The following is a 22,018-nucleotide window of genomic DNA, read 5'->3' as shown; positions in this document are numbered from 1 at the left end:
ATCGTGTGTAAACGAGCTGGGTTTTTTTTCCATTCGAGCCTGATGGCAGGTTGCAGCGACTATAATCGTTCGTTTGCTAGGCGCATTATGAGTTTCATAACAACTTACCACATCTGGCGTGACAGCTTAACGTCATTCTGAAGTGCCACTCAGTATCAGTTGAAAGTTGACCACAACTTGGTTGATACCGAATTGAACCGGGCGCAAATTCTGGATACTTGGTCACTTTTTTGATATTACACGCAGTAACCCTCACGAAGACATGGACGAGTTGAGCTTTTGCGATCGACTGCTGGGAAAGAAATCCTTTCTGGAGAAAGCAAGAGAGGTCAGCGCGAATGTGGCGGAGGAAAGTAGGTACGAAGGGCTGAAGATTGACTACGATTTTGAGAACCTCGTGTTTGAAGGAGGCGGTGCGAAAGGAATTGCTTACGCTGGTGCGATAAAGGTTAGTGATTGTCTCAGTCCTTCCCGCCTATCTACCCGAGTTGCACATTTCAGAGTGCGGTTGCCGAAACGTCCTTCGAGCCTAAAATTCACGGCCGCTTGTCCTCGCCACTAATTCAATGTGCAGCTTTGATGAAATCTTCTGTCATTTTTTTAAATATGTACCAGAGTCTTTCAAATTGTTTTATTTGGAAAGACTCTGATGTAACCTTCTGCCTAATCAACTTCAATTTTTAAACGAATTTTTCTTTAGGGCGGGGTATCGCAGACAGACTACCGCCACCACGGCAGCAGTACGAACCGCCGAAAACCCAGCTTTGCCCAATCCTCCTTGGCGCGGTGACAAGCCACAGGACTATTACTTGTTCTTGTGATATTTATCATTTATAAAAACTGGGGTGGGCTATGCAGGAGGAGGGGACTGCATGGTGCAGTTCGAACTACTGCAATCGGACGGGGGGCTGTGCCGCGACATTTATGACGATACGTGTAATTTTAGGCACTCGAGGATCTCGGAATAATGAAGAAGATTAAGAGGGTCGCCGGGGCGAGTGTTGGTGCTTTTTCTGCAATGCTTGTGGCAATTGGAGCGAGCGTCGATGAGCTGATAGTACAAGGCTTAATTGATATAAAATATCTTACAAACGGTAGGTTCCTTCGGATGCGAACTGCCCTTGAATTTTGTGAAAACCCTTTGAAAATAGATTAGTATAGTTTAATAAATTTTCATTTGGCAGGATACATATTCATGTTATTGCAGATTACCAGCGCTAGAGGTCTGCAGCACTTTTGGCCCCCTTTCTAGAATCCAGGCAACGCCTAATTATATATATATATAAACTTACCAATGGTTATGGAGCTGAGTTGGCTGGTCAAAGGTCATTTTATTATGCGATCCATGATAACAGCTTGCTGTTTGCGGAACATACTTTCGTATGCTGTAAACCGCCATAAGGGCCTAAATCAAATACTGACCAAAAACCTCACATTCTTGCTCTGCAGATGCTGGCGGTCTCTTTAATGTTATCATGAACTTGTTCAAGAGATTCGGAATGAATCCGGGGAATAGGTTGCTGGACCACATCCGGAAAATGCTGGAGAAATACACAGGAAACCCGAACATAACATTTGAGGAAGTAAGATTGCGAAACAATAAATAATATCACCCGGTCAGAGGTCCAATCATGATCAGTACACAAGAAAAATCATGAAGACACGGGCCATAGTATCATGGATCCTAGTTGGAATCGTTCCACTTGCCAAAGGGGACTTTGCGTACGGTAAACCCACTCGAGAGTGATTTAATTTCGGGGATTTCGATTCGCGAAAATAAAAATCGCGAAAATCTGATATTTTGTAGTGAAAGTCGTAAAGACTTCATCTTGTCCGAAATTGAATAAAAAGGCGCAAAAATCTTCGTGCGGTTACCAGTGTCATGGTGCATCGTATCATCTACATGTAGCTTTGTGATTTGACGCGGTAGTGACTTGGTTTACATGTGGCCTAACTCCCCGAACTGATTGAATCTGTGTCTGTCCTTCAGCTCTACAAGTTACGGGGAGTAGAGCTGTGTGTGGTCGTCTCGAATCTCAGCATCTCCTCCATCGAGTACTGCCACATGAAGACAACGCCGGATTTACCAATTGCTCTTGCTGTGAAGATATCGATGTCACTACCATGTAAGTAAAATGCAGTTTACATATATGGTAAAGTGGTACAATTCATTGTCTCAGACTGAGTGTGCACTAATGTAAACACTGTATAGGTGATATGAATTTTACTGTAATTGTAACGCTTTACCTTATATCTTATTATGTGCATTTTGAGTATAATTTCCATGTAAAATCGAAGACCCTATAAAGAATGGACACAATCAAACAATTTCTCCGTTTCGATTTCAATACATTTCGCAATTGCTTGCAAAAGTGTATTCATGCTCGTGTCCTATCAAGAATACCTTTAACTGGAAAAAGACAAAAGATAAAAAACACATTTTTACAGCAAGTTGGTTCCATGCTTTCTGAGCAGAACAAAACACGATAAGCATTGTGTTGTTGGCCAATACACTAGATCAGTAGCTCCGAATCCCTGCTTGATTAAAATGGCGCAAATGAAAATAAAGATAAAATTGTATTTTTCCAGTTCTATTTGAGCCGAATAAGATTCCAGTTGGGTTCACTCGTGGTCTGAATGAAAATGAGCTCTACGTCGACGGTGGCGTGCTATCGAACTATCCAGTGAGAGCATTTGATGGTAAGGCAACCAAATAACTTGACGCAATGGCCAACGCTTTCTGAACAACCTTGTCGTCCAGTATCCATTCCGATATCACTGAGTAACAAATAGTCGTTTCATAGTATTTGCTACAAATTGATACACACCTTTGGAATAAAGAATTTACCACAAAGTTTTATTCTTTCCCATGGGAGAACAATCCAATACAAGTACACGTACATGTACGTGTATATGAGTATACATTCCGAAAGATTGTGTCGCTACTCTGAAAAATAAAGCTGACAGACGATTCCAAACTAATCCTACGAAATTTCTCTCCGAAACAAGGTTGGTTCCTCAGCTTGGACGTGGAGCAGTCATTTTTTCACATGGTTGGCAGCGATGTGCCAATGTTTGAAGGAGAAAACAAGAAGACACTGGGTCTTAAAATTGTAGGTATTTTATGTCATCCAACTACTAAAGTTCATTCGTGGATGTTTTGCCCGCACCATTTTGGGGTTCGGAGCGCGAACAACTTGTCGGAGGTTTTATTGATCTTTGCTTCAAATCCTTCTGATCCTTGCGACTGAACATGATTTAGTTTCAAATCAAAGGAACCATGAGAAATAAATAACTTTTGCATTGGATGTATTTGTGGACATTGAGTGATTGACGTAGTGCGTTGAATGTGGACATTTTCCGCTCTGTACGGTTTATTTCTAGGTCAATTTGGATGAAATATTCACGTTCTATTTTTTTGTGTTTTTGTGTTCATCCGCAAAGCTGGTCATTATTCATATTTCGTCAATGAATGTCTATGATAGTTCCTAAAAATATATCATGCATTGACAAGAGGGCTTGTTACATTTCAGTTTGATGCTCGTGAAAATGATGCGGATGAGTTAATCTACATGCGAAGATACGGAGAGGAAAAACAGAAAAGACCCCGGACTGCTCTTAGCAAGTAAGATTAAGCCAGACATTGACATTGGCCAGTTAATTGAGTTATATCAGATTCTGAGCCTGTTGTGAACACATTTGAAACGTTATGTGGTCCAAGCAGATTTCCAGCCTGTTTTGAAGACATTCGACCAACTCTGTGGTTCTATCTGATTTCCAACCTATTTCAAACAACCTTGATCAATTGGTTTCCAAAATAATTTGATCAGACCGGGCATGGAAGAAGTACCACTTACGCCAGCTGTCATAATTATGTAGTTTGATCGCAGCTGTCGGGCCGATCATTGTAAGTACATTTTTCTGTATAACGCATTGTACAATAAATTGACAAAATAACAAAAATGGATGTATATACTGTACTTCCTAACCTAAGGTTAACAGTAAGGATTATGTCCGCCAAGAATAAATTATTTCCGGTAATGCCCACTGTTTGTAATTTCCCTTTGATAGGGGTTTGAGGGTTCAATTTGCGTTTCAATAGTGATTTTAATTCAGTAGTCATGCGTGCCAACAATGGACGTGTGCATTACAGGAAATGTTATCCGAGGTTTGGTGATCATTTCCGCATTTCTTGATAATCGGGCTGGTATTGTGGCTAGACAGACACTAGTCATTAACCATTGTACGCTCGTGCGAAAGCCCCTGGCTTTTCAATTGTTGGGTGCTCTTAAGGAGCAACTGTTTAATCATTGAGGTAAAACACTTGAACGAAATTTCTTGATTGCAACCTTTATTGACAAATTGGCGTAAATAGGATCGCTGTGCACTGAATCTTTACATTACTGGAAAACGTAGGCCTATTCTCAGTCTGTAATTACTCTATATCCATGTCAAATTCAAGGCCGTCTTCATCATCCAATTCCTCATTGCCAATCAGTAAATCATCCACATCAGCTGGATAGTGCAAGAGCCCTGCCGCGCCCCAAGCTCGGACAATAGCCTCCAAGGCAATCCCATCCCATGATGCAGACACAATTTCAAGGACAGCTTCCCATGGAATTCGTGGACACTGTCCATCCTCACCAGTGTTGGTTGTTTTCCATGCTTTCCACGCATTGCGTGCCCTGGCTTTGAATGCGCGCATAACGGTGCAGTCTAACGGCTGCACAAATGTCGTACAGCCAGGTGGAATGAACTGCACTAGTCCACCTGCTTCCCCGACTGCTCTTGATGTTGATCTGTGGAGAACCTGTTTGTTCATACGTCCTGTTGTGTATACTGTCCATCTGCATGAACGTTTCGTCCATGTTGCCGATGATGCGGAATGCCATCTCTCCAACTGTTTGAAAAAAGTTGGCACGGAACTCGGCAATGAGATTCTCAGCGTCCTAGGTATCGTCCTGGGGCCGTATTTACAAAGCCCTCGCATCTCTGCGACCACGCAAATCTATTTTTCACCTGCATACACCCTATTGTTCACTGACTGTCAGACAAAAGATTAGCGTGGTCGAAAAGTTGCGAGGGCTTTGTAAATATGGCCCCTGGTATCTTTCGTCACTTTCCGCAGGGAAATGTTTTGTCTAGAAATTGAAATAGCAGATATGTTAACATGATTGGGATGAACATGATGAAAGCGCTATACACTTTATTTAACCATTTTAGCATTAAGCATTTTGAGAGGTATACTAAGAGAAACAGCTTATCAGCAGAATTGTTGTTTCACTTGAAAACAATAGACTCATTCTGAGTTTATCTTTTCTTGAAACCTTCAAACCAACCATTTGATGCAGCAAGGTTTGAGCGTTCAGGTTTACTAGTTACAATGTCGGCTTGGGTTTCTTCAGGAAGCTGGTCCCACCACTGTTGAAACTCGATCATCGCCCTCTCCTTTAGATCTTCGATACTGACTAGCATACCAATTTGTCTTTTATCACGAAACCACTCCGACATCTCAACTTCCATCTCAGGCCAATACCCTGAAAGACAAAACATAGTAATTCATTATTTGCAACCTGACAGCCATATTGAATATCGGATCACGCCAAATTTCGCAAGGAACCTTCCTCTATAGTCACCCCAAGATACACAACAACAAGTTTCATGGCAAAATTGTCCACAAACGTACAGACGGACATCGGACGCTACGACAATACCCGTCGGGCTGATGGGTAAAAAAGGTGCTATACAGCAAAAAAATTGCTATACATGTACACGCCATAGCACCTCTATTGTACCCCTAGTTTTCAGAGTGAAGGGTTAAAGTGCAACTCACCGACATCGTGGTCCTTGACCTTGCGCTCTTGGCCCCTTTTTTTGCTGTGGTCAAAATTGTGGCGAATTGTCTCCTCCTTGCGCAACCAAGACAGGAACGTGGCCTTCTTGATGTTGTGCTCTTCTGAATACAGCCTTACGCATCTTTGTTGGTTTCGGTACCCGTCTATGTACTTCAGCTTTTCTTTTAAAGAGTAAGACGCGAACATTCTGCGTGCCATGATTATGCAAGCTAAGCTAGGGCTTCTATGAAGTCTTTCAAGCAGTCATGGTCTTTATACCATGCAACAATGTTCATTTCCACTCAAAGCTCGTGACAGTTGTTAATTTCACTCTACTTCAGATTTGTTAGTTTCACTATTGAAACACAGATTGAACCAGTCAAACCTCTATCACGCCACGTGATGGCCTTGGCTATCACTAAATTATAAATGGGCATTACAGGAATAAATTATTCTCGGCGGCCATATTTCTCACTGTTAACCTTAGGTTAGGAAGTACAGTATATGTATTGTAGACTTTTTTTAAACATGAAAAATGGCCTTTTTAAAATACCTGACCAACCATGGAGTGCATTTCGAACATACTGAAGACTTTCATGAAAAAAGGTGTACTCATTAATACGCATGATTGATGCGAACATTTCATTAAAACCTGATATTGTTCTGTATATTCTTCAACAGAAAAAATGGAAAGAAAGTTGATAAAGTACTAAAGGCGAAGACACTGAAGCTGAGGATGGCCGAAGCGGCTACCAAATTCTTGACGTTCCTCAAGAAATGTGATACGGATGGCAGCGGGACTATATCCCTTGAAGAATTCAAAGCTGGGCTGAGACGTATTGGGGTCGGAGACAAAGAGAAGGAGGAGCAAGAATCTGCATGTTCTTCCGGTGAATCTTCCTCAGCGAAGGTTAGATTTTGCATTTTGTCAAACCATAGTCTGGTTCATAAGTACAATAAATCACACTGTCCATTTGGGCTACTTCGCGAAAACTACTGGACCGATTTTTTCAAAGTTTGCTTTTTCTTAAATCTTATCTAAGAGAATATTTTGCATTTTATTAACCTTTGACGAAAAAATTATTATTATGTATTCGTTTACATGGACTTAACCTTTTACGAGAGAAAGGTACGCATTTGCCCATTTCCGAAAACAGATTTGATCGGAACCAGCTCAAAAAAAGAGATTTATGATCAGCTGTTTGCTAACGAGAGTGCGGGGGTGCAAAATTCAGAAACATCGACACAAACATCAAAGTTTAAATGGACTGACGTTTTAAATAATTTTGTAATACAATTTTCTTCCTTCAGGATGGCGAGTTCAGTCTGGCAGACTGGCATCTCCTCTTTGAATCGGAATCTCTCAAGGCCGGCATGGATGTTGATGAAATATTTTCCGAAATAGATAAAGACAGCGACAAGGAGGTAGGATATCTTTGTGTTAAATCCCCATGAACCGTACATGCCAACGCTTAAAATCTTGATAAGATCCAAAAACCCTGGTGGTAAAGATTCCTTGGTGATGAACGGTCGAGATATTGCCATCATTTCTATTTGCAGATTACCTTTACCGAAATTGTGTCCTACATGTCGAAGAAGGGCGTGGCCCTCCGTCGAATCATGATTAAAGCCCGCGGCGCCCACCGCCCAGACTTGAAGAGTCTACCGGATTTCATCTCTGCTTTCACTGATACATATGCTATCACGCTGACACAACTAAACAGTCTGGTAAGAGCTTGATAGAGTACACTTTGTACGTACATGTACATGTCAGAAGTGCAGTGTTGAATGAAAAATACAGCACCTGCGAAAAAGGCCTACGACGGTGAGCGGTATCACGGTATTTACCCACTTCATACTCAGTAGTTCGTGGAGATATTCGTAGCTTTCGAAGCCTCCCTATAGATGGATATCTGATTACGTCACAAAAGTTGTGCAGCCGTTGCGCGCGCACTCAAGCTGTTCGTTGAGAAAAGCTGCGAGAAACCGGTATATGATATTTCTCTCGATAACCATGGCCTGTCCTTGATAACATAAAAATGATTTTGCTTTCAGCCGAATGAGAATGAACGCACTATTGGCGTCTTTACCGATTATGTGGGCACACTTGATTTTGAGCAGGAACTGGCGGACAGCAGATATGTCATAAAGGTACCGTAAGGTTAATAGTGATTCTGATAATATCATATGGTTTTTTGTAGTAAATTTGCGAAAATCGTTCAACACAGCATAAATTGTTACATGTTCATGCCATTGTGTAGGATCAGATGCCACACTTGAGATATGCTTCGATGTAGTCTACTCTTAGAGTAACCAACCTAAGTGCGTTCAGAGTCTTTCAAATAAACTATTTTATTTGAAAGACTCTGGTGCGTTCAAGCCTTTCAGGGTTAATTAGCGACAAACCTTTTGCCACATCGTTGATGAAATTGTTAAAAAATAATATCCATACGGTTTTCTTATGGTAAATTTGGTGAAAATCGTCCAGTGTCACTTGTTATCGTTACGGCATATAGAGCAACCAACAGTGTATGAAAGTGCAATGCAACACGTGATAGATGTTCAATGAGTATGCGTACCAACTGTGGAGCCGTGCAGCGTGACCTAATGCAAGTATCAATTCGTTTCTTGTACCCCCCCCCCCCCCCCCCCCCCCCCTCCTCAAGGGTAGTTAAGCTATCACCACTAATCTTTGCCGATGCTTGAGTAGTATTTATTTTTCCTTTAGTGAAAATTTGGCGAAGCTGGAAAGAATAAGGATGCTAATGTGTCGATGTCTTGTCGAACATACAGCCTTACCCAGTAAAATTAGTTCGGTTACTTTATATGACGGTGATAACTGATATATTGTTGATGGTGATGTCTTGACGAAAGAAAAAGTAGCATTGGTGAAAAAAGGGTGATGCTTGAGCCTTAAGATGTCGTTATAGGGTGATAAGGTGTCGTACCCTTGAGGAGGGGGGGGGGGGGGGGGACAAGACACGAATTGATACTTGCATAAATAAGGCTGCTGTTCGCCACTGCGTGGATGAAATTGCACTGTGTACAGTCCTCTCACCAATGCTACAATTCTTGAAATATACAACATTGCTGAAAGAATGGAAGAACGTTCTCTATCCTACAGACATGTACTGTACATTCAGTGCTGTACAACCATTGCACGTAAATATGATATGATAGATGCCAACTTTTCATTCAATCGAATTCTTGATCGTTTTTCAGCAAGGATGGTTAGCTGCTGTCAGCTTCCTCAAGGAGAGGAACGCTAAAAAATAAAATGGACCTAGGATGGAAGCCGAGGAACTAGAGGCGAAATGATAACGCGAAAACTACTTTAATTTTGAACATTATATTTTGTGATATGACGTCATGCACATGAGTCGGAAATCTGCAGGCCTACTATTTATTTTGAACATGCATTATTTGTGATATTTAGTGTAACATGTGCATGCACATGAATGCGAAAACTTTACTTTGATTTTGGACGTATTACATGCACCTGAATAGGAAAACTGTTCTTTGATTTTGAACATGCACGTACATGTTAATGCACATGAATACTGCACTTCTTGAACTATAATGGGAAGACCCTGGCCGGTCTAAGATCGGTAGGGCATATACGGCAGTATCGACGAGTAGGGGCGTCCGGGTGTTTATTTAGGATATAATTTCGACCGAAACTACGTGTAACATTAAAAGTATAGCGTTTAAACGAATACTAGCCGTAGTATATCCGACATCATGGCATGCGTTGATATAAAAAGCGCATTAATGTACACCCAGTCTCTTTTGGGCATTAGTAAACTGATTCAATGCACAGACAAATCAAGCCGAATTCTTGAACGTAATCATTAGTAATTGTAATTAAATATGTAAATACTTTTTTTCCGAAAATTAGAAGAAAACAATCATCTGCACTAATAATTTAGGTTCTTGGCTTTATTTAGAGTGATTTCAATATAAACATGTACTTGTATGCGTGAAAAGCAATAAACATAAAATCTGATACCAATCTTGAGTCATCTTTTTTACTCACTGCAGATGAGTCGTGCACAAAAAAATCAAATTGTTATTAGTCTCCGCCATCGGCTGAGACTTTTGTATTAGGGTATTATTCTCTTCAAGAAATTATTCCAGCAAACTCTCGTCCCCAGGTGAAAGCTTCATATGTACATGAACACTGCAATGCATTGCAAAACATCGATAAAACGAGGGTGTCCATGAACTAAGAAGTCAATCTGGGTTACAGCCGCGAAAGTGCTATGGGCATGCATAGCGCAATACATGTAAATTTTTAACCAATAAAGCTCGCCATACCGGCACGATGACTGGTGCCCCGCGTTATGTGTATTACATATTGGCTGCACATATGGAGGAACGTTATGGATAAAGACCAGGGACTAGTCTACACCATCGAAGCATTTTCTGTAATACCTAATATAATATTTGGAGTTTATGGGCTATGAAATAAGAAAAAACGACAGTGAATTAAAGCAGCTGAGTTTCAAGAATGCGTTCTTCCCTTCTGGACACTTTATGTTGCCTTGATCAGTCGTATTTCGCACATCAACCATCGCTCCGCTGAAGTGAAAGTGCGATGTTTTTGTTTTGTTTTTGTCAACATGCATGGCTGTGTGCATATGAGGCGGAGACTCCAGAGTCTGCTAAGACTCAACTGACAATTCTAGTTATTATTTGCATGCATTTACATTGTTCACCAACAATAGGCACTTTTGAAAAAAGTCGTTGACATGTATGTAACTCATCAGAAGTGGCGATCACTGCCAACCAAATATTATTGTAAAAACCACACCCATAATCCTATATTTATAGAAGAAAACTGATTTTCATCAATTCTAAAACTCATTACAATATACACAGCAAACAAGATATAACACGAATGATCATACGAAAGTGCACCCCCGATTTATTTATAAAGGTGAAGATTAACACAGCTAAATGTTTTTGCTGAGCTTCCAGCTAATGCATCCGATTTCACACTCCTGGAAATGATAGTTTTCGAATTTAAAAAAGGACCTTTAGGGTTTTTCGGCTAACATAATTATGCACCATTAAAATTTTTGTCAGCGAAATGATAAATCATTAGAGGTTTTTCGTAATCTCAAAGACAAGGGTTTCTTTTCTTTTGCTGCGAAAACCCTTCGGCGAGTGCATATTTGTGTCAACGGAAAAATGTCTAACATTGTATATTTTTTAAAAGCTCAAGAACCTTTATTTCGAAGAGTAGCGCAGCTATCACGGCCTTGGAAATCTATATACTTTTTTACCCTGTTACCCCACCCTTCACCTAAGGCACCACCTCCTAATATATCACAGTTAATACTGAGCATATGAAAATTATCATCCTAAAGAAACTGATTAGATCGACATCACGTGGCAAGATATTTTTATTTCTACCAGCTACTGTCTACCCGGCTTACGTGTGCACATGGGTATTTAATCAGCAGCTGCTTCTTCTCCCCTAACTTCCGCAGCTTCCTCTTCTCCCTTAACTTCCGCAGCCTCCTCTTCTCCCTTAACTTCCACAGCCTCCTCTTCTCCCTTAACTTCCGCAGCCTCCTCTTCTCCTTTAACGTCCGCAGCCGCCTCTTCTCCCTCTACTTCCGCAGCCGCCTCTTCTTTTTTAACTTCAACAGCCTCTGCTACCATCTCCGTTTCTTTAGTCTCCACTTTCTCTTCTGCCTTCTCTTTAACAGCCTCCGCCACGATGGCCCCTAATCCTGCCTTTATCTCGGGAGCTTTGGCGTATTTTCCACCATCCTTGTTGAGATGCTTGAAAAAGCCAATGGCAGCCAACCAGCCCAGCTAAAACAAGATGGCAATAACGCAATCACAATTGAAATACAATGACAACATTATCTTTATTTCGAGTGCTATTATTCGCTAGAATATTTTCCATGCGTTTTTACAGAACATAACTGAAGATGTCCATGCAAGAATGTTGTCAAGTGCCAGTTTTGTTGGGTAAAATTTGAGACAATATATTCGATAACTATGGCCTTCTCCAAATACATGTATATGAAAGGTTGACATGGACTAGCCATCGAGTGCGAACCACTGAGATTGGCAGTCCTAATGCATTTCCAGTCGTCTTATCATTTGTCCATTCTCTCGTGATGGATTAAGAAACTTCATTGATTCAAACCTTAGCGACTTATTCCTTGTCTTTGATAGTCCGTGATCTACTATTGATTGAGGAGTTTTATTAGTACAAACCTTGGCGACGTATTCCTTGTCTTCGATAGACATTGCCATGTCCGTGGTGCCAACGTAATCCGTGTAGACCCCGATCGATCGCTCAGGTTCTTCTGCCTGTGAACATATAATGGACAAAATTTAATTGGAGAAAAGTACATTATGCACTTCGCAAAATACATAAACACGCCAGCTTACAAGTTAAAGACTCCAGTCGCCTGTGAAAGGATGCTGAGTATCAATTAGCCTAACATACAGTCCGCGATCACCCGACGACTAGCTAATGATTCTCATAGTGCTCTATGCATTATGATATCAGTAGGCTATATGATTGAGTCATCAAGAAATTTGAACAAAATATTATTTAGCACACTTGTAGCCTGGATCTACTACAATGAGAATTACTGGTTGCAGAGGCTAGCTTCCGGTGACGTTCGCGTTTGCCCAACAAATGGTACTATGGCGATGACATGCGATGATTACCCTTCTTATTCGCTTTGTGAACTCATGTCACAACATCTTTGTTCTTTGCAGTGTGGCTTAGTCTCTGCTGCATGCGTTGAGAAACGGACATGCTTTACACGTACATGTACATGCATAGCCCATTATAAACCATTCCACATCAAATGTACCCGTAACTCATCAGTCCCGAAACGTGAACGACCATTCCCAACTGAATTAACTCATGATAAAGATATTGGTGCTGGTTTGGAGCTTGGCTGGATGCACCGCCGTTTGACAATGAAAATGTCACTGTTGCCATTGCTCATCCAAGACTTATAACTTGTCCTTACCGAGCTCGTAAGAGCCCTTATCCTTTGAGTGAACGTCTCTATCACGTTCCCTACGAAACTTCCAATGCTGTCTATCTCCGTTCTTGGACAACCACGCATCATCATCTGTCGGAGTGGGACACCGTTTTTTGACATGAATGCAAGCAACTCCGGGAACTCAATCTAGAAAAATATGCGTATCGTATGCGTTGTGTTTATGATTTCAGTCGAATGGTCAATTGGAGAAATATGATTGTTAAACAAAATGTAACAAACTTTAGCAATTTCAAGTTAAATTGATTTTAGGCCAGCCATTTGAAAACTCAGCTTTTATCTAAAAGTACCTGTTGGTCGTTGTCAGCATCTATTGCGGCGAATATTTCTTCAATAGATTTTCCAGCAAGCGGTCCGTTATCAAAAAGCATTGCCCAGTCAAGTAGGTCAAACTCATCATTCTGAAAATAAAACATAAAACATGTTTCAGAATATTTTCGGCACCTTTGATTTCCTTAATCTTCTTGGTTACTAAGTATCAGGAAAACAATTACTAAGTTCTTAGACAGAGCTAGTGAAATCCTCGTTTTTAAGATACTGTTGCATAGATCACAAGAGCTTTAAAAATTGTACATGTATGTACATGTACACTATCACGAAGGGTTTTACTTTTTAGAGAATTGATGTTGTGATTGGCCAACAGCGTCGTAAAACATTGCACCATCATACATGTACATGTACATGTACGTGATAATAAATGGATGGCGTGATTTCATACTTTAATACGTGTCGGTATAGGGCATATAAATGCTGCCTTTCATATACTACTTACATGTATAAGCAAAAAGGCACTCAAGCTACCAGTAACTCATGCCGATTTACCGTCGTTGTGCGTTTCATCCATCCTTCAGGAAAGGAGGAGGATTTGGGATTTAGGATTGATGTTCACCGCCGGTAAGTCGGCATGCTATAGTCCTATCACCACTTGAGGAACATACATTATTATATAAAGGATTAACGCAATAAAAGACTTAACAACGTTAAAATAAAGGGTCAACCACGGCCAGGAGGAACGGGGTGACGATGCAAGTGGCATCAAGAATCATTTCTGCAAAAAGTTGTGGAAAACTTGGTTGAAGGAGAAACTAATTGTTAGAATAAATTACCATTCTGTTTTATTTATCTAAAAAGTACTGCATCATCATCTTGTCGCTCCTGACCAGGTATCCTTTGCTATAACACATTGGCCATGTATTTTCCTGAAATCAATCCCTGAACCCAAGCGCATGTTACCTCCGAAGCAGCCGCTGAACCAGACACAACACTCGAACCATCCTGTAAAAGTTATGGATAGAGATATATCCGTTATTACTTATAAGCAATATAAATGCACTTTAGCCAGACTTTGACTATTGCAAATACTACTTGCTTTATTACAACTTTCACTTATAGGCAATCTCGCAAATAGCCAGCTAACTTCTAGGGGGTCAACTGCCTTTAAGATGAAATCCATCTTGGATTTTCGGAGAACACATTTTGGCTTCACTTTGCCAATAATTTCTTTCTCCGATATTGTTTTTGCATGCCAATCCCTCGATGCACTAGAGAAGTGTGTACATTGTAATTGTGGGCGAATGATTGCTTTTGAAAGGTGCTGTAAATCGCCGGGACTAAGAGGACATGGAATCATGCTCCAAAAGCAATATTTTGCCCCAAATTGTGTATGTATACCTTCTATAACCTTTGCTTCATTGCCTCGGGGATAATAGGGGTGCAATAATAATGCAAGAGAGAGAAATTATGGGCAATAGTCCTATTATGACCCAGCAAAATTTGAACCAAAATGGCTGCCGGTCGCAAAACCCGTAAGCAAAAAGCTGTTATTTTCAAAGCACTTTCTCGATTGTTAAGTTCCCTGTTGGAACCCTGGAAGTGGGCAGAAAGCAATAAAAGCTTTGGCCCTTGCCCGCAATATTGAAGCGACCGACGACGTCAAGAGGGTTCTCATCAGATACGGTAAACGTTAAAAGGTAAGAAGGCGAAGTCAGAATTAAACACTGATTGGCGTAAATTTGTTCAAGACCGCGATACAGGAGTGCGCTCTCAATTAGTAACTGAAAATTAACTGACTTTCTTACCCCTCTCGAATCCAGCTTCAATGCCTTGGTCAGCCCCGTCTTGAATTCAGGCAATGATACAGTACCACTGCCAGTCTTGTCACATTCGCCAAGAAACTTCAAAAACCTGGCTGCTGCATCAATCATGCGTAGCTTTCGTTCCTTCTCCGCAAGCTGATGGTCAACAAGTTTTCCTTTTTTTCTAAAAAAAGTGAATACATGTATATCTATTTCATTGAAAATAACAATTTTAATTTCCTCCGGGAATGAAATGAATACCTCTCCCCATCAAAGTAACTTGAATTTACTCTGGTAACGAAAAGCATAGCTTTCTCATTATTTGTCTCTACAAGAAATGTCGTTTCCTTTCTCATCAACCATGTAAGAGACTTACTCGCTGAGGGCTGTGTCGGGTCTCTTTGGCTTGTTCACACCGTAGCGGCCGAGATATGTTAACTCGTCACTCTCATTTTCAAATGCATCAAACTGTTAAAATAAATACAGTTAGTAATAGCTGGTAATAGTTGATTCTAGTTATTAAAAGCGAAATCTTAGTACGTGTTCTCAATTTCACTCGGGCAGCGTCACGGATTTCGAACATTACACTGCTTTTCATTGCATACATTGGTCATTTCAACTCTGTTACATGTAGTTGCTGTTGATGAACAACTATAGTAATTGTAGTGCATCACTTTGTGATATATCCGCACTTTTGTTACAACTTGGACGAACTCTCCCAATCCTTTTCTATACATTAGATTTAAGAGACTGTGGATTTAAGAGACTGTTTCGGGCTGAGCAAGGTTTTGCTAGGCTACTTACCACTTTCATTCCTAGACTTTTTTCATTGATTGGCTTAAACACGTCCATATCACTTCCAATCTTATGGAAGAACGAATCTTTTGGTTCCGTGCTTAGGAACCAACCTGAAATAAGGTTCTCCATCAACTACATGTCGGCAAGAACAGAGTTCGAAAAGATCTTTAACGAGCTGTTTCTCTTAGTTCTAATTCTGATTAGAGGGTTTTTTTATAATTAAATCAGCTCTAATTCATTAACCGCTGAACTTATTAGAGATGTTCTGAGATGTTCACTCTTCTCTAATGAGTAGTAAAAATAAAGTAACGCACTGATGTATATACGGTGGGAAGACTGAGCACCATATAGCGCAATAAACGGTTGAGCAAAATTTACTTTTTAAGTCCACTTACCATCAAAAACAGTGACAGGATAGTTCAGACAGAGGCCACCGTCAATGAAGACGTGTTTCTGATTATGTATCGGATCAAATAAAATTTCAGGCTGGAACATTACTGGAAACAAACATAACGATGTGTTCATGACTCGAGGTAAGTAATACGTATCAATGCTGACAATAATTATTTCGTTAAAGATTTGTGATATCTGGTGCTCAGGGGTTGAGTTCAGAGCAAGTTATATATAGACGTGCTTTAGCATTAGGGTGTTTTTTGATTCCTCGATTTTTCGACAGTTGGTCCTAACATCCCCCCCCCCCCCAAATGCCACAGCAGCCAATCAGTATCAAACTTTGTAGAGTAGATTGTACATGGACAGATTAACACCCCCAAATAAAATTCGCCGTGATAAATTTTATGGTCCTTCTTACTAGGAAGTGTCATCGACATCTTGACAGCAATAACAATGGGTAAGTCAGGCGTGGTCTTCAAATGGCAGTATTCGATGTTGCACGTGCTTATGTTGGTTACGATCACACACAGTTCAACTCCACGCTTGTCGTACAGCTGCAGATGAGAAAAAAGAAAGTTGAATAATTTGAAAGACTCTGTGCAGGGGTAAGCATACTAATGCCAGACACACGCTTTTCGTCGATAACATATATTTGCATTCTTTTTTTCTTCGTCGTTCGTCGGCCTATAGCTCTTCGTAAAGCTTGCGAAACCTGTCTATTAATGTGCGTAATGTGCAAGTCCTTTCATATCAATTCGCTTTCCTCAAGCAGAAATCGTGAAGGCCCTCCTGTCAGGTGACAGGTTTTGACCAATCAAAAACCCCGTATGTGACCATGGCCGTGCTGTCTGTGCCGAACAAGCATGGAAGCTCTCGTCTGATTGAAGATTAAATACCGGTCGGGATGTCCCAAATTGCTGCTTGAGGAAAGTGGCGAATGTTTGATTGTTTCGATACAGCACAAGTCTAGATGAAGCCGTCTCTCCATACCTGCTTGAATGTGAGATTTGGGTTTCCAGTGAAATGCTTGACCCTCTCCTTCAAGTAATCCAGCAGTCTTCTGCCAGGATGCCATCCAAATTTTGCGAATATGTTCACCAAAAGTGAGCCTTTACAGGAGTCTAGAGTGAAAAGGACAAAATGTTGGAAAACAATATCAACAAGGAACAGATTGAAGGATACAGACTAGTAGGTTTAAATGCATTATGCGCCTACGAAACCTCGATTTGAATTCAGAAGTTATGGTTAGACAACCAAAACCGCTTGTGTTCGTGCAAAATATGGAAGCAGTCAAAAAGCATTTGAAAACACATTATTCGTTCTTTGATTTGAGATGTTTTAAAATAGAAATTGATACCTCGTCGACTGAGGACTAACTGGTTCAATGTCCAATTTATAAAAAAAACAGTACTCGGCAAAGAGACAAGAATTTCTATGTCCAATTTAAAAAAACAGTACACGGCAAAGAAACAAGAATTTCAAATTCGAATTCTTGTTTCTTTGCCGAGTACTGTTTTTTTTAAAAATTGGTCATTGAACCAGTTAGTCCTCAGCCCACGACCTCACTGTCCATATCGATTGTCTCGCTCTCACCCGAAACTAAATTATCCAAGTTTTCCAGGCTTTCAGCTGCCATGTCATTGGCTCCTCCTCCAACGGCCATTATCATAGCTGAGAGAGATCCTATGCTAGTTCCCGCAAATCGTTTGATCTTCTTTAATATACCAAGATCCTCCAATGCCTATATGAAGAAAATAAGGGGAATAGTATTTGGAGTTCGTACGTCGATTTGAATGTAAGACATCCGAATTAACTGAAAATACGACATTCATGTTCATGCATGCCGACTTACTGGCGGCATTAGTGCTAAAGTCTCCTCCTTTCAAGGAGATGCAATTTAAGATTATTGGGGATGTTTACATCTTCGAGCAGGGTTGACTAGCTTGGACATTGGTCCGTAGTGTTGACCGATGTTGAATATATACTCTTTAATGTGACGCCGTTTTTATGTCTCCCTGACGATGACATTTCATGATGTTTACTTGGGCCGTAGGCCTATAATAATCTATATCATAATACTATAAGGCGGCTCGATAAAGTGCCATTTGGGGGTAGCGTTTCGTCTCGAAATTTTGCACGTTTGCAGGTGATATGGTATCCTGATGCAACGTTATGTTTATTTTCGGAAATTTACTTCAGCGGAGCAGTAATGAGGGATTTTTAATCGGACACTGTCAATTCTCCTTACCACTCACAGAAGCCAATCATTGCTGTTTAGTTATGCAGGGGCTTAATCAATCACCTGCACTCCCTGTGGGGTGACTAACATTACCTGTTGAACGGCTGGCTGTAAGGGGATGATTGGAACAGCCTGTACCTGTTGACCAGCTGACCCAGGTTAATGTTATTTTCAATCCACGATTGCAGGTCACCTGATCTTCGAGATTTCGCGGGGAAAGAAATTGTAAACAAACGCATGTGTGCAGTTCAAATGTAAACAAAAACGTATTTTTGGTACTTTTGGTTGCTGGACTTGGGTTTTCCCGCAGTAAGGAGCTGGGGTCAAATTGATGGTCTATTGTATATGGGTGCTGTATTAGCCAGAGCTAGCCCTTGATTATGAAGGGATTTTCAAATTAAGGTTACCATGGTATGTTTATGTGCTCACCACAGCTTTCAAAACTTGATGTATCTGAAGAGGCACTCTGAACTTGGCATGGCCTTATCAAGGAGCTGCTCACGGTGCTGAACTTTTAGCTTGCCTGTCGACTAAGTGCCTTGCCTGAGATCATGCTACATGTAGGGGGAGCACGCATTTTAAAGTTATAGTAGTGATAGTGCAATTGGTATGAGCCATTTGGAGGCCGACATGTGAAGGCCTATCTGGGTTCTCCTTCTTCTCCGTATAAAAAGGGGCATGCCTCGTTCCTGCCTCATCATCTCTATCGGACCAATTGATTTACTTTTATATGCACGCATACAGCACGCCACAGGGTCAAAGTCTGTGGACAAATGGTTGGTTTAAGTTGTGTCTTCGATATTGCTCCTTTGATATTGCATTAGATTTTCATTGCAATTCAATCAATTCAAGGTATAGCCCATTTGAACCTGCCTGCGCCACGGGTACAATGCTAGTCGATTTTATTCATGAGGAAGCCACATTAAAAACAACACTGAAACTCAGCAGGTTGCAAAATGATTGTTCCTATGCCTTCCCTGTTTAACATAAATGCTACATCAAGCAACATCATATCATGTTAGATTGGAAAGGCTTGGTTAGACGGTTGGCATTTTGTCATATGGGTCCGATACAGTATTACAGTGTACAATTACAACAGATTGTATCAAAATGTGACGAAACACTTCAAAATAACTTGACCTTGAGAGATGAAGCACTATCAAATAACATTCATACATCAACAGTTCTGAGTATAAAATCATCAATAATTCGACATAAATTTTCGTATGCTGTATGTAAATTTTAACATTGCCGTTGAGTTCACAGATATACAAATATCATGATTATACTTAGTTTCAGGAAACTTGCATTCACGATTAAATGCATTGTGTAAAACTGCATTTCAAATCATTTCCTGACCCACGATTATCCCCTTTGATGCTTCGATGTGGTCGCATTCAGATTGGTTAATTCAAATGAGACCTAGATACACCTATACATCATTATTATCATTTTCCATCAGGAAAATGATAAATAGCAATCTATGGAGGCCTAGCGCAGATGTTTTCCGTAATAGTCATATTATACCAATTGATATCTACATAAAACCGAATTCACGTGCATGAGCGCTGAACTTGATACTGTCGAAGGTCCAACCTCTTTCAACATGAAACCTGATATAGTAACATATGTTTTGAAAGGGAACCAGATCAGACTAAGCCGTCGTTGTGCATCCTGACGATATCATGTGTTAACTGTTCGCTTTTACACTCTTGAAATTAATTCGTGAAAATACTAACTACATGTATTTCGTCCTAATTTTTTACTATTCTGATACATGCAGTTCCTATTGCACCGACTTTGATATTAGTTGTTTTAACTATCGAAATTAGTAATTATTAACCATTTTAATTGTAATTTTTTAGTACTGACTATATGGTTAGTTATACTATTTCAACTAATTTCACAATCGGTGCTATCACAATCGGAACTACCAGATTACCTGTATTTAAGACGTTGAAAGAAGTATCCAATTAAAAAACTTATCATATACCTCGATAGATTATTTTTCATTGTTCTGTGCTGGAAGAAGCATTATTCCAAGTCTTGCCCGTTAACACCGGTTAGCAGAGCTGACGAAGTGTTCATCAGGGTTCGGAAAAGCTATACAAGGAGCTGAACCTTTTTTTTCAAAACATTGTGTTACTTGCCTTTACTGCTCCACAATAACCGACACCCTTCGCTCCTCCTCCCTCAAAGGCAAGATTTTCATAAACATAATCCTTCCTCAGGCCCTCATACTGCGATTTATCTACAATCCTCTCTAGCATGTCATTCGCGAGCTCCTCTTTTGAAACCGCCTTTCCCATTTCGCATCCTTCTGTCACCAACAGGCCTCGCTCGATGTTGGCACTGAAAGAGTTACTCGAAACAAGTACTTAGTTTCATGAAAATAACACCACTTCATTAACAGCCGGTGTCGCCGCCCCTGACTCATAGGGTGGCGAACAGAGCTGTTGAGAAGGCCGATCATTGGCTGGGATTCCAGAGAGGGTTGTCCAGGCCTCATATCCAATATACTTCAGTTTCGAGTCCAATCCTTATTGTTTGGGTTGTTGAAACCGATTCGTAGGTCTCCTATGAATGGGATAATGGGATCGGGCCTTCGGCCATTGTACTGAGTGTCCCAGAACATTTTCAACTAATCGTCATTGGTAGTGTAAAGGGTGTCCCAGTGCTAATGGCTGATAGTGTACAGGGTGTCCATGAAAAAAGTCCAAGTGTCATATTGGCTTCTGCTGGTTTTAGGGACTGACCTGCCCTTTCAAAGTGAGGCACTGCTCAGGGAGGTAATGGAGCATGTCTTCGGGTCTTATCATCCCTAACCAGCTTCGGGCTTTCAAAGATACTTTGCAGTGCGAAATTGGTAAGAATGAGAAGTTGTCCGTCACATATCGGGAGACAAAACCGAACATCCCTCTGAATGTACAGTCTTGTCCGAAGTGATCAGTGAAGGAATAAAAAAGAACGATGCAAATCCCGATTCAATTTTTTTTCAAGCTAAAGATACACATTATTAGATTGTCCAGCTTTCAGAATCGTACCCACAATCATTCACAACACCCACAGTCAATTCAAGTCCATCACAATGTCCTCCTCGACTACATTCACGAACTCTGGTCCATCCACGGCAGTCTCCTCTTCTTCCTCCAAGATAGCATGTGGTCCAGCTTCGATTGGCCTTGGTCGAAACGATGCTTTAAATCAGTTGACGATAACGTCCTCATCAACACCATCCCAGGTAATTGGGTAATCTACATCTGCTGGTGGGTTGTCTTGGAGGGCTGCAAACACCCGGACGAAACCTCTTCTGGGGAAGGTGATGTGCGCCGGCAACTTTGCTCCAGCGGCTGCGATGCAGAGGGTGACGGTGTATCCCAGCTTCGTATTGGACCTGGATGATCGGACGTCTATGGCCTTCTCCCCGTGGTGTTGGCCGTGTACATGGTTCTCATATCAAACAGGACAAAGGTTTGGTCCATGTTAAAGAAGAACCGCATTTGTATATCAAGACGATCGATGCTCCCAGTAACCGCATCTCGGAAGGTCTGGATCCTTGCAGCAGCATCAGCGGGGACGATCGTAGTATTCTTGGTCACCTTCCGTAGGGACACCTGGCGTCTCTTCATCAAGCAC

At 40.9% G+C, this 22,018-nt stretch overlaps 2 protein-coding genes across 3 annotated transcripts; one reads left to right on the top strand and one right to left on the bottom strand.

Annotated features, from left to right (window-relative positions):
- Window positions 1-119: 119 nt before the first annotated feature.
- On the top strand, window positions 120-9,206 carry LOC135492023 (uncharacterized). The gene is made up of 12 exons (XM_064778104.1): window positions 120-448; window positions 947-1,094; window positions 1,450-1,583; window positions 1,991-2,126; window positions 2,590-2,700; window positions 3,010-3,113; window positions 3,534-3,625; window positions 6,516-6,744; window positions 7,146-7,259; window positions 7,395-7,562; window positions 7,890-7,985; window positions 9,057-9,206. Exons 1-12 carry the CDS (start codon window positions 263-265, stop codon window positions 9,108-9,110), a joined length of 1,572 nt encoding a protein of 523 aa, XP_064634174.1. The 5' UTR covers window positions 120-262; the 3' UTR covers window positions 9,111-9,206.
- Window positions 9,190-20,892, bottom strand: LOC135492022 (uncharacterized). Of its 2 annotated transcripts, XM_064778102.1 has the most exons (13): window positions 20,533-20,891; window positions 17,737-17,884; window positions 17,134-17,264; window positions 16,562-16,697; window positions 16,146-16,247; window positions 15,757-15,860; window positions 15,329-15,420; window positions 14,956-15,136; window positions 14,111-14,152; window positions 13,168-13,278; window positions 12,845-13,006; window positions 12,072-12,167; window positions 9,190-11,660 (listed from the first exon to the last, which is right to left on the bottom strand). In XM_064778102.1, the coding sequence occupies exons 1-13, from the start codon at window positions 20,689-20,691 to the stop codon at window positions 11,292-11,294; spliced, it is 1,833 nt and encodes a 610-aa protein (XP_064634172.1). In that variant the 5' UTR covers window positions 20,692-20,891; the 3' UTR covers window positions 9,190-11,291. The 2 variants fall into 2 exon arrangements, with proteins under 2 accessions (XP_064634172.1, XP_064634173.1); XM_064778103.1 differs by lacking the exon at window positions 14,111-14,152 and having other exon boundaries at window positions 20,533-20,892.
- Window positions 20,893-22,018: the final 1,126 nt, after the last annotated feature.

The sequence above is a fragment of the Lineus longissimus genome, chromosome 8 (genome assembly GCF_910592395.1).
Source record: "Lineus longissimus chromosome 8, tnLinLong1.2, whole genome shotgun sequence".
NCBI lineage: Eukaryota > Metazoa > Nemertea > Pilidiophora > Heteronemertea > Lineidae > Lineus > Lineus longissimus.
This window is presented reverse-complemented; position numbering and strand designations above follow the sequence as displayed.

What these genes read in the sequence shown, in the direction of transcription:
- LOC135492022 (XM_064778102.1), bottom strand. Translation starts at nt 20,691, where the DNA reads ATGGGAAAGGCGGTTTCAAAAGAGGAGCTCGCGAATGACATGCTAGAG. An exon ending in CTTGGATAATTTAGTTTCGG is followed by an intron (nt 17,265 to 17,736) that starts GTGAGAGCGAGA and finishes TTTTCACTCTAG; the next exon opens with ACTCCTGTAAAGGCTCACTT. An exon ending in TAAGGGCTCTTACGAGCTCG is followed by an intron (nt 12,168 to 12,844) that starts GTAAGGACAAGT and finishes ATATGTTCACAG; the next exon opens with GCAGAAGAACCTGAGCGATC.
- LOC135492023 (XM_064778104.1), top strand. Translation starts at nt 263, where the DNA reads ATGGACGAGTTGAGCTTTTGCGATCGACTGCTGGGAAAGAAATCCTTT. An exon ending in GATATCGATGTCACTACCAT is followed by an intron (nt 2,127 to 2,589) that starts GTAAGTAAAATG and finishes GTATTTTTCCAG; the next exon opens with TTCTATTTGAGCCGAATAAG. An exon ending in ATAAAGACAGCGACAAGGAG is followed by an intron (nt 7,260 to 7,394) that starts GTAGGATATCTT and finishes TTCTATTTGCAG; the next exon opens with ATTACCTTTACCGAAATTGT.